Source organism: Linepithema humile, chromosome 6 (assembly GCF_040581485.1).
Source record: "Linepithema humile isolate Giens D197 chromosome 6, Lhum_UNIL_v1.0, whole genome shotgun sequence".
In the NCBI taxonomy this organism is placed as follows: domain Eukaryota; kingdom Metazoa; phylum Arthropoda; class Insecta; order Hymenoptera; family Formicidae; genus Linepithema; species Linepithema humile.
In genome coordinates this window covers 24,285,065-24,297,190 of record NC_090133.1, presented here as the reverse complement: position 1 = coordinate 24,297,190, position 12,126 = coordinate 24,285,065, and the positions used below count along the sequence as shown (strand labels likewise).

The 12,126-nt window shown below is 40.2% G+C and overlaps 1 protein-coding gene across 1 annotated transcript; it reads right to left on the bottom strand.

Annotated features, from left to right (window-relative positions):
- Positions 1 to 6,110: 6,110 nt before the first annotated feature.
- On the bottom strand, positions 6,111 to 10,321 carry LOC137000843 (uncharacterized). The gene is made up of 6 exons (XM_067358372.1): positions 9,866 to 10,321; positions 9,114 to 9,594; positions 8,362 to 8,842; positions 7,610 to 8,090; positions 6,858 to 7,338; positions 6,111 to 6,585 (listed from the first exon to the last, which is right to left on the bottom strand). The coding sequence occupies exons 5-6, from the start codon at positions 6,992 to 6,994 to the stop codon at positions 6,120 to 6,122; spliced, it is 603 nt and encodes a 200-aa protein (XP_067214473.1). The 5' UTR covers positions 6,995 to 7,338; positions 7,610 to 8,090; positions 8,362 to 8,842; positions 9,114 to 9,594; positions 9,866 to 10,321; the 3' UTR covers positions 6,111 to 6,119.
- Between the last annotated feature and the right edge of the window lie 1,805 nt (positions 10,322 to 12,126).

Genomic DNA, 12,126 nt, shown 5'->3' with positions numbered 1-12,126 from the left:
AAGAAATTGACGTATAGCAAGAATAAATATATATTTCAAAATTGTAAATAAATTGTTAATAAAAAATGCACTCCTTTTTTATTAAATAAATTATTTCAAATATATCATAATTCATTAATATATTTACGTTCGTGTAAAAGAATTTTCTTTTTCATTTTTAATTTAAATTTGTGATACATTTGTGGTACATATGTATTTAAAAATTTTCTTACTTTTGCTTTTCAACGCCAATTTATAATATTTAATCCTGGAAAGATATAAAAAAATAAACCACTTACCGTAGGGAAGGAAAAAATGAAAGTACACATTTACACACAGAAAAGGAATTTTGCTATCGCAATAAAATGTTGTTATTGCATGTTAAATATGTTAGCAATAAAATTTTGCTACTGTAACTACTTTTACAGATTATTCGATATGCAACAAATCTGTTTTGTTTAAAAAATCGACAAATTTTTGAGATGAGAAAACAAGTTAAAATTCGCTGTTACAACAAAATAATTTATTTTTAATAAATTTATTTTACGATTGCAAAGAAATTGTCGCCATTAATACAAATTTTGATAGTAAGATAAAAATAAATTTTTTATTATATATTAGCAATATAATTTGCAGATTTAACAACTCTAATTTCGATAAATAAAATTATTATCTATAACAAATCTCTTTGCTGTTCAAATAATAATTAACTGTAAGAAATTTTGCTACGATAGCTTATATAAAATTTACTGCGGCAGCAAATACTTTTTTTCCATGTATTAACAAGTTCTATCTTTTATTTTATGTATAACCTTTTTTTTTAAATATTTTTTTTCTTCTATTTTTTCTCATATAAAAAAATATAAATAAATATATAAACATATATAAATATATAAACATAAGTACATTATTCAGAATAAAAATATATTAGGTTATTTAAAAAATTTGTAATAATTTTTATAATAAAATTGAAAACAATTTTTATATGTTTAGAGTCATTTTTGTTCAGAAATATATGCACCATTGTTTTCGACAATTTTTGGCCATCTTTAACAACTTGTGCATACATTATTAAATAAAAATATATAAACATATAAAAATTGTTTTCAATTCTGTCATCAAAAAATTCTACAAACTTTCTGAATAATTCAATATATTTTGTTCTGATCTGTCAATCATGAAATACATTTAGGAAATATTCCAGGATTAAATATTTATCAACGCATCTAAGTCCTAGTCTATCCATTTTAAGATAATGAATCGAAGAAATAGTGTACCTTTTATAATTTCATTCAAAGTATTCTGGTGTATGATTATATTTTTAATATTATATGATTAATATTTAATATATATGCATTCAAAAGGCTATTAGGCTGATGAAAGTTGTTTCAACTTCGGACTCAATCAAAATCAAAATTAGAAACACTTTGCTTTTTTTTAATGTATTAGTAACACATAATTAAATTTAATATAAATTAAAACTAAAAAAATAAGTACTTTGTTCTTTTAAAAACAAATGCACGTACAACTCAAAATACTTTTAAAAAATACGAGAGAATAAAATTTTGATATAACTACTATAAGGCAATAAAAATTATACGACCTGCAAAGTGTCTCGCGTTTATATATTTTTACACCATTATTTTATCCATTATCTTAATAATAAAAGACAAATTAAACTAACTCACCGATCGATGCGCAGCAGCGGAGTTGTTGTTCTGTTGATCTGCATAGTTGATCTGTAAAACACGAAATAAATCAAAATTATAGCAGCGTTTACAATATGAAATATTTGTGAAATCATAAAAAATATTGAGTACATCGAACTTTTAATTCGTTTTCTAAGCAAATATGTAATAAAAGAATTATTAAAAAAGTTTAATTATTTAAATAAAAAGTAAAAAAATATGCGAATAAATTCTAATAATAATAAATATTAACTAATGTGAATATTTTGTCTTTCAAATATTTTAATGTGTGTGTGTGTACAATATTTTCAACAAATAAATGAATTATTGCTTACCGTAAAGTTGCTCCGCCGGCGCCCGATGCTCCTCCTGAGCCTCCTCCTCCTCTCAGTGGTCCTTCGAAGCACTCACATTGAATCTCACGCGTTCGCGGCGCATGCATTGCTCGCATGCGTACCTGAATACGAAAATCGCGCGATACTTAAAACGGCACTCCCGACATCACAGGCGAATCGAACCGAATTGTCCAAGCTGTGACGTTACGCGCGAATTCCGTCCGCGTTTCAGACGACCACATTTACCAATTGGGGCACGATTCTCTCAAAACAGAAGGCAAAGATAAGCTCGAAGAAGATGAGGTGATTAGTCATCCAATCAACGGACTAGATACAAGACATCTGAAAAGCAATCGGTAGCGTTTGACTAACTCCGGTAGCCGTCCTCGACTACCTTTGACAGTCCGGCTATCTGTACAACTAGCGCGCTGCACGTAGAACCGAAGATTGCCCTGCCGTAGTCGAGATTTTATGATTGAAACCGACCTTTCCCTCCCCCGAGCCAAGCCCAAAGTCAAAAAAAATCGTGTCCCAATATTTGTCATACAGCAAAAATGCGTTCATCTATAGATTCGCTATAACTCTCGGCATTAACGGCACTCCCGACGCGCATTTTGTTATACTATACGACGGAACGAATATATTTTGTAGCACCGATTACGCGCACAAAGTTGATCTGTAAAATAAAAAAATAAATGCAGATTAGTGTTTGAAATAATTAATATTTATAAAATAATTACTGCGCACATTAAACTTTATATTCGTTTATTTATGCACACGTCTAAACAAAGAATTAAATTTTTAAATTTAAATTTAACTCAAATTTACTTGAAATAAATTAAGGAATATAATTGTATTATTCACTTATGCTTCTGAAGCTTTGTTATATCATATTGTGATCATTCTGTGTGTAATACGGATACATAGTTCTATCTTTTATTTTAATCAAAATAGCTCTTTGATTGAAACAATACTGGTGTTTTAAATCAGTCCCTGCACTATTATTTTTAAAAAATAACGTTTTTAACGATAAATTACTTACCACAATGTTGTTTTGCCGTCGCCTGATGCCTCCTAGGCCCCCTAGACGGGCCGCATCCAGGTCGGTTGGGCCAAAATAAGGGCCTTAATCCTCGAGGAGAGGCCCTTACAATGTTTTAGGTGCCTAAAAAAAAGCCACGTGCGCACCAATTGCACAGGCCCGGTAGACAGAAGTGGCACCTGCTACAGGTGCGGTTCGACCGGTCATCTCGCACGAGATTGTGCGGCCCCCGGCGAGCTGTCCTGTATGCAGGGAGAGGGGGCTCCCCCACATTTACAGAGTGACAGGTCCATCATGCAGGGCTCCCAGGCCGAAGGTGGGAAGAAGGGACGTTACCGCGAGCACGGCGTCAGCCCCCGTGCCCGCCCTTAAGGCACCAAAGGAGGTGGCGGCTAGGAAGGAGGAAAAGACGGGCGCGGCTTTGGCCCCCGTGTCCGCTCCACTAGGAGCTGCAGAAAAAATAAAGGTGGGGGAGGCGGGAACCCCGGACGCGGCCTTGGCCCCCGCGTCCGCTCCCGCAGGAACGGTAATGGTGGTGGTGAGTGTTCCGAACGCGGCATTGGCCCCCGCGTCCGCCCCCACAGAAAACAACAAGGAGGTGGGCACATTGAGCGTGGCATTGGCCCCCGCGCCCGCCCAAAAATCAATCGCGGAGGCGACCTCAGAGGAGGATGAGACCCCCTGGATTAAGCCGAAGGAGGAGAGGCCCAAGGGGGACTTTGAACGGCGTGGTGTTGGCAAACACAAGCCAACACCGACCGCTAAGGAGTCAGAGGTGATCAGCAACTGGAAGATTCCAACTAGGGCCGTGCCACCCTTAAGGATCCTCCAGGCGAATGTGAACCACTCCGCCGTGGCACAGGATTTGTTCCTACAAACCATGGCGGAGGGTGGATTTGAATTGGGGGTGGCCTCGGAGCTCTACTGGACCCCGGAGGACCACCCCCATTGGTTTACGGATCCTACGGGTGAGGGGGTCGCCATCTACTGGCGGCCCACCGCGAACTTCTTCCCAAGCTCTAAGTTTGGGGCCGGGCTGGGCTACGTAACGGTGGAGTGGGAGGATTATTTTATCCTCGGGTGTTACGTCTTACCGAGGTGGAAGCTCCCCTCCTTTAAAACCTTCCTGTCAGGGCTTGGGGACTGCATTCGTAGATGCCTCTCCCGACCCACCATTGTTGCGGGGGATTTCAACACCTGGTCGATGTTATGGAATTCTTCGCGAACCGACAGGAGAGGGGGGGAGATAGGGCGGCGGCACTCGGCCTGTGTCTGTTAAACACAGGCTCGAGGAGCACCTGCGTGCGTACCCGGGGGGAGTCCATCGTGGATCTCACGTAGACTTCTCCGTCGGCCGCACGCGGGGTTACGGGTTGGAGGGTGGAAGAAGACCTGGACTCGAGTTCCGATCATCGATATATCGTGATCGAGGCCTCGACCACCCCAACCGTAACGCTCGGCCGTCGCCGGCGTCGCCAGGCACGACCTCCTCTCAGAGAAGGAGGAGGAGGGGCCAAGGAGGTGGCCGGATAAGGCCATGCCCTCCGCGCCTAGGCGTGAATAACGCGCCGTGATAATGCTGGGTGGGAGATGGGAGAGCCTAGCGACCTCTCTCTTTTTCACCCCGGTGGGCTCCGAAGGGTGGTCCGCTGAGACCTCTCTTCGGGGCAAGAGGTACACGGTTCCCTCCGCTGGAGGAACCGTGAGGAACCCAACAACTCCTGTAGGGACTATTCCCAATCGCTGGTAAAAGACGGGGACTTTGATTCCAAACCCCCGGATGCCTGGACCCGTTAGGCGTGTTATTCACGACACCAGGATAGAGGAGTAAACCTCGATAAAAAATCCAGGATCTTGCCAGTCTTGTTAGCACGCCGGTGTTTCGACATGACGGCTGGCCGTGCACGAGGGGGGGGGGGGAAATAGGTGGCGACTTACACCGTAACCCCAAGTATGGGGCCGAAGGCCGGTGCTTTACACGAGCCGCGAGGGTTAGTCTTGATCGACAACCGTCTTAGTGGAAAGAGAACCACGATAAAAACACCCAGAAAAGACAACTCCGTGAAGTTGACAACTCACGGAGACTCAGTGCTCAAATTACATGTTATGTAAGACAATTTTTCCTTTATTTCCCATAATTTTTAATCAAATTTTTATACATTGAGAAAAAACTAATTTTTTAGTAAATATTCAGTAAAAACTTTAATTTAACTTCATTGTAAGTTGAAAGAATTAAAATTATTTGCTTTTCAAGGAAAAAAATATTATTATGATACTAAAATACCTATTAATAAATAAATGCAATTACCTGAAAGATGATTCGTTAGGCCTCGTATATTTTATTGGCGTTGGTGTTGACGTTAGCGTCAGCGTGGGCGTGGGCGTTGACGATGGCGTAGGAGTTGGTGTTGGCGTAGGCTTTGGCGTTGGCGTAGGTTTTAGCATTAGCGTAGACTACGGCGTTGGGGGCTGGCGTGCGCTTTGGCGACGGCGTGGGCGTAGACGCGTCCGCAAACTTGATCATTGACATAGGCGTGGCCGCAGGGCCATTCTTCAATAAGTCGCTAATGTCCAGCATTAGCGACGAATTATAGAGTGGCCCGTAGCTATGTAGCCTAGCCCAACCGTAGCCGCAGCCGCATTCGTAGGCACCAGCCGTAGCCGCAGCCGCAACCGTTGCCGGCAGCCCTTGCCGTAGCCATAGCCGTAGCCGTAACCGTAGCCGCAGCCGTAGCCATAGCCGTAGCGGTTGCCATCCATCATACGCAACAAACAAGAGCGGAGTTGATCTGTAAAATACAAAATCGAGTTCAGATTAATAATGTGTTAAACTTAGTATTTTATAAATAAAATTATTGTACATATTAAATTTTTCCTTTATTTCCCATAATTTTTAATCAAATTCTTATACATTGAGAAAAAACTAATTTTTTAGTAAATATTCAGTAAAAACTTTAATTTAACTTCATTGTAAGTTGAAAGAATTGAAATTATTTGCTTTTCAAGGAAAAAAATATTATTATGATACTAAAATACCTATTAATAAATAAATGCAATTACCTGAAAGATGATTCGTTAGGCCTCGTATATTTTATTGGCGTTGATGTTGACGTTAGCGTCAGCGTGGGCGTGGGCGTTGACGATGGCGTAGGAGTTGGTGTTGGCGTAGGCTTTGGCGTTGGCGTAGGTTTTAGCATTAGCGTAGACTACGACGTTGGGGGCTGGCGTGCGCTTTGGCGACGGCGTGGGCGTAGACGCGTCCGCAAACTTGATCATTGACATAGGCGTGGCCGCAGGGCCATTCTTCAATAAGTCGCTAATGTCCAGCATTAGCGACGAATTATAGAGTGGCCCGTAGCTATGTAGCCTAGCCCAACCGTAGCCGCAGCCGCATTCGTAGGCACCAGCCGTAGCCGCAGCCGCAACCGTTGCCGGCAGCCCTTGCCGTAGCCATAGCCGTAGCCGTAACCGTAGCCGCAGCCGTAGCCATAGCCGTAGCGGTTGCCATCCATCATACGCAACGGACAAGAGCGGAGTTGATCTGTAAAATACAAAATCGAGTTCAGATTAATAATGTGTTAAACTTAGTATTTTATAAATAAAATTATTGTACATATTAAATTTTTTCTTTATTTCCCATAATTTTTAATCAAATTCTTATACATTGAGAAAAAAACTAATTTTTTAGTAAATATTCAGTAAAAACTTTAATTTAACTTCATTGTAAGTTGAAAGAATTGAAATTATTTGCTTTTCAAGGAAAAAAATATTATTATGATACTAAAATACCTATTAATAAATAAATGCAATTACCTGAAAGATGATTCGTTAGGCCTCGTATATTTTATTGGCGTTGGTGTTGACGTTAGCGTCAGCGTGGGCGTGGGCGTTGACGATGGCGTAGGAGTTGGTGTTGGCGTAGGCTTTGGCGTTGGCGTAGGTTTTAGCATTAGCGTAGACTACGGCGTTGGGGGCTGGCGTGCGCTTTGGCGACGGCGTGGGCGTAGACGCGTCCGCAAACTTGATCATTGACATAGGCGTGGCCGCAGGGCCATTCTTCAATAAGTCGCTAATGTCCAGCATTAGCGACGAATTATAGAGTGGCCCGTAGCTATGTAGCCTAGCCCAACCGTAGCCGCAGCCGCATTCGTAGGCACCAGCCGTAGCCGCAGCCGCAACCGTTGCCGGCAGCCCTTGCCGTAGCCATAGCCGTAGCCGTAACCGTAGCCGCAGCCGTAGCCATAGCCGTAGCGGTTGCCATCCATCATACGCAACGGACAAGAGCGGAGTTGATCTGTAAAATACAAAATCGAGTTCAGATTAATAATGTGTTAAACTTAGTATTTTATAAATAAAATTATTGTACATATTAATTTTTTCCTTTATTTCCCATAATTTTTAATCAAATTCTTATACATTGAGAAAAAACTAATTTTTTAGTAAATATTCAGTAAAAACTTTAATTTAACTTCATTGTAAGTTGAAAGAATTGAAATTATTTGCTTTTCAAGGAAAAAAATATTATTATGATACTAAAATACCTATTAATAAATAAATGCAATTACCTGAAAGATGATTCGTTAGGCCTCGTATATTTTATTGGCGTTGGTGTTGACGTTAGCGTCAGCGTGGGCGTGGGCGTTGACGATGGCGTAGGAGTTGGTGTTGGCGTAGGCTTTGGCGTTGGCGTAGGTTTTAGCATTAGCGTAGACTACGGCGTTGGGGGCTGGCGTGCGCTTTGGCGACGGCGTGGGCGTAGACGCGTCCGCAAACTTGATCATTGACATAGGCGTGGCCGCAGGGCCATTCTTCAATAAGTCGCTAATGTCCAGCATTAGCGACGAATTATAGAGTGGCCCGTAGCTATGTAGCCTAGCCCAACCGTAGCCGCAGCCGCATTCGTAGGCACCAGCCGTAGCCGCAGCCGCAACCGTTGCCGGCAGCCCTTGCCGTAGCCATAGCCGTAGCCGTAACCGTAGCCGCAGCCGTAGCCATAGCCGTAGCGGTTGCCATCCATCATACGCAACGGACAAGAGCGGAGTTGATCTGTAAAATACAAAATCGAGTTCAGATTAATAATGTGTTAAACTTAGTATTTTATAAATAAAATTATTGTACATATTAATTTTTTCCTTTATTTCCCATAATTTTTAATCAAATTCTTATACATTGAGAAAAAACTAATTTTTTAGTAAATATTCAGTAAAAACTTTAATTTAACTTCATTGTAAGTTGAAAGAATTGAAATTATTTGCTTTTCAAGGAAAAAAATATTATTATGATACTAAAATACCTATTAATAAATAAATGCAATTACCTGAAAGATGATTCGTTAGGCCTCGTATATTTTATTGGCGTTGGTGTTGACGTTAGCGTCAGCGTGGGCGTGGGCGTTGACGATGGCGTAGGAGTTGGTGTTGGCGTAGGCTTTGGCGTTGGCGTAGGTTTTAGCATTAGCGTAGACTACGGCGTTGGGGGCTGGCGTGCGCTTTGGCGACGGCGTGGGCGTAGACGCGTCCGCAAACTTGATCATTGACATAGGCGTGGCCGCAGGGCCATTCTTCAATAAGTCGCTAATGTCCAGCATTAGCGACGAATTATAGAGTGGCCCGTAGCTATGTAGCCTAGCCCAACCGTAGCCGCAGCCGCATTCGTAGGCACCAGCCGTAGCCGCAGCCGCAACCGTTGCCGGCAGCCCTTGCCGTAGCCATAGCCGTAGCCGTAACCGTAGCCGCAGCCGTAGCCATAGCCGTAGCGGTTGCCATCCATCATACGCAACGGACAAGAGCGGAGTTGATCTGTAAAATACAAAATCGAGTTCAGATTAATAATGTGTTAAACTTAGTATTTTATAAATAAAATTATTGTACATATTAATTTTTTCCTTTATTTCCCATAATTTTTAATCAAATTCTTATACATTGAGAAAAAACTAATTTTTTAGTAAATATTCAGTAAAAACTTTAATTTAACTTCATTGTAAGTTGAAAGAATTGAAATTATTTGCTTTTCAAGGAAAAAAATATTATTATGATACTAAAATACCTATTAATAAATAAATGCAATTACCTGAAAGATGATTCGTTAGGCCTCGTATATTTTATTGGCGTTGGTGTTGACGTTAGCGTCAGCGTGGGCGTGGGCGTTGACGATGGCGTAGGAGTTGGTGTTGGCGTAGGCTTTGGCGTTGGCGTAGGTTTTAGCATTAGCGTAGACTACGGCGTTGGGGGCTGGCGTGCGCTTTGGCGACGGCGTGGGCGTAGACGCGTCCGCAAACTTGATCATTGACATAGGCGTGGCCGCAGGGCCATTCTTCAATAAGTCGCTAATGTCCAGCATTAGCGACGAATTATAGAGTGGCCCGTAGCTATGTAGCCTAGCCCAACCGTAGCCGCAGCCGCATTCGTAGGCACCAGCCGTAGCCGCAGCCGCAACCGTTGCCGGCAGCCCTTGCCGTAGCCATAGCCGTAGCCGTAACCGTAGCCGCAGCCGTAGCCATAGCCGTAGCGGTTGCCATCCATCATACGCAACGGACAAGAGCGGAGTTGATCTGTAAAATACAAAATCGAGTTCAGATTAATAATGTGTTAAACTTAGTATTTTATAAATAAAATTATTGTACATATTAATTTTTTCCTTTATTTCCCATAATTTTTAATCAAATTCTTATACATTGAGAAAAAACTAATTTTTTAGTAAATATTCAGTAAAAACTTTAATTTAACTTCATTGTAAGTTGAAAGAATTGAAATTATTTGCTTTTCAAGGAATAAAATATTATTATGATACTAAAATACCTATTAATAAATAAATGCAATTACCTGAAAGATGATTCGTTAGGCCTCGTATATTTTATTGGCGTTGGTGTTGACGTTAGCGTCAGCGTGGGCGTGGGCGTTGACGATGGCGTAGGAGTTGGTGTTGGCGTAGGCTTTGGCGTTGGCGTAGGTTTTAGCATTAGCGTAGACTACGGCGTTGGGGGCTGGCGTGCGCTTTGGCGACGGCGTGGGCGTAGACGCGTCCGCAAACTTGATCATTGACATAGGCGTGGCCGCAGGGCCATTCTTCAATAAGTCGCTAATGTCCAGCATTAGCGACGAATTATAGAGTGGCCCGTAGCTATGTAGCCTAGCCCAACCGTAGCCGCAGCCGCATTCGTAGGCACCAGCCGTAGCCGCAGCCGCAACCGTTGCCGGCAGCCCTTGCCGTAGCCATAGCCGTAACCGTAACCGTAGCCGCAGCCGTAGCCATAGCCGTAGCGGTTGCCATCCATCTTACGCAACGGACAAGAGCGGAGTTGATCTGTAAAATACAAAATCGAGTTCAGATTAATAATGTGTTAAACTTAGTATTTTATAAATAAAATTATTGTACATATTAATTTTTTCCTTTATTTCCCATAATTTTTAATCAAATTCTTATACATTGAGGAAAAACTAACTTTTTAGTAAATATTCAGTAAAAACTTTAATTTAACTTTATTGTAAGTTGGAAGAATTGAAATTATTTGCTTTTCAAGGAATAAAATATTATTATTGTAAAAGTAAAATATTACATTACATTAAATAAATTCAATCACTTTAAAGATGATTCGCTAGGGCCCAATTGTTATAATCATTTCAATGCATTACATGCGCTCGCCACATAAGAGCCATTGATCGACTCGTGGCAATGCTGTGTCGAGGGTACGTTAGCTTCTCCTTCAGGATGGTTTACCCTGTAAATCCTTAAGGATAAACCACCATCCTGAAGGATATTGAGCCCTCCCACCACGACAAGGTGTACCCATGGGAGGGAAGAATTATTAATTGTAATATGACTTATGTTGGACAGACGAAAAGACAACTTAACACCAGAATAAAAGAACATAAAAACGACATTAATAAGAAGAGCTGTTCTTCTTCTGTCATTTCCAAACACAGAATTGATTCTTCCCATGATTTTGATTGGAATAATGTTAAGATATTGGACGGTGAACCCTCTTATCCGAAAAGACTGATTTCTAAAATGGTCTTTATTAAAAGACAAAATGCAGGGCTCAATAATCAAAACGACACGGATCATTTACCTGATGCCTATCTCCCGATTATTAATTTAATTCCTCCTCTATAAATTTTTTTTTCCTCCTTTTTCCTCTACCAATTTCCTTTTACCCCCATCTTTCTCCTTCCCTATTGACTCCTTCCCCTCCCCCCCTTTCTCCCTTTCTACCGTCAATTGGAATTTCTGAATTTCAACAACCAATTACGATACCAATAACAAATTACGATCACTAAAATATTCAAGTTCAACATGTAAAGACATCTGGTCTTAACTTTTCCATCTCGTTCCTTCTACTTGGGCGAGCGCTTCTCCATCATGTAATTAATACAAGTACGTTTATCTTTTTTTTTAATTTTACCTTCTTTTTATTTTATTTATTTTAACTATTATTGTATTTTTTTGCATCTATTGCAGTCCTATCTAATTTATTAACGAACAACAATATGGTCGATAAAGGATTGCAAATACGTCTTTTACATCTTTTAATTATTTAATCATTGCGGGCGAATTTTATATTTTATTGTTTCTTATTTTGTACATTGAAGAAGGCCTGATGGCAGGCTGAAACGTTTGTAAACATTTTTAATGAATATATCATAACCTTTGCACGAAAATCTAGCATTGTGGCTCTTTACGCTCCTTATTGATTTTATTTGATTTAAGAATTATTAATACCTTGCAATCTGGAAAAATATAATTTTAGCAATAGCTAATAAAATGATCTAAAACGATTCGTTAATAATAAACATATCTAAATATACGTAAAACGTAATTAGAATAAGTAACACCGGAATGAAAATCCTGAACGCGGAAGCTCATAACAATAAAAGCTATCAATCAATAGCTATAATATTTAGAAAGATATTTCTAATATCGGTAGATATTTAGAAAGTATTGGAGTAAATTATTATAATTTACATTTAAAATCAAGTACTTATTTTATTTTCACTATAAACATATTTATTGAAATATTGTTATCACCTTGATTACGATATATAATAATAATTCTTCTTCTCATGATCTTTGTATTTTCAATTGA

Bases quoted from the DNA above. Each gene is read 5' to 3' on its own strand.
- LOC137000843 (XM_067358372.1), bottom strand. From the start codon at position 6,994: ATGCTAAAACCTACGCCAACGCCAAAGCCTACGCCAACACCAACTCCT. The intron at 6,586-6,857 runs GTAATTGCATTT...TGTATTTTACAG, and splicing joins CCTAACGAATCATCTTTCAG to ATCAACTCCGCTCTTGTCCG.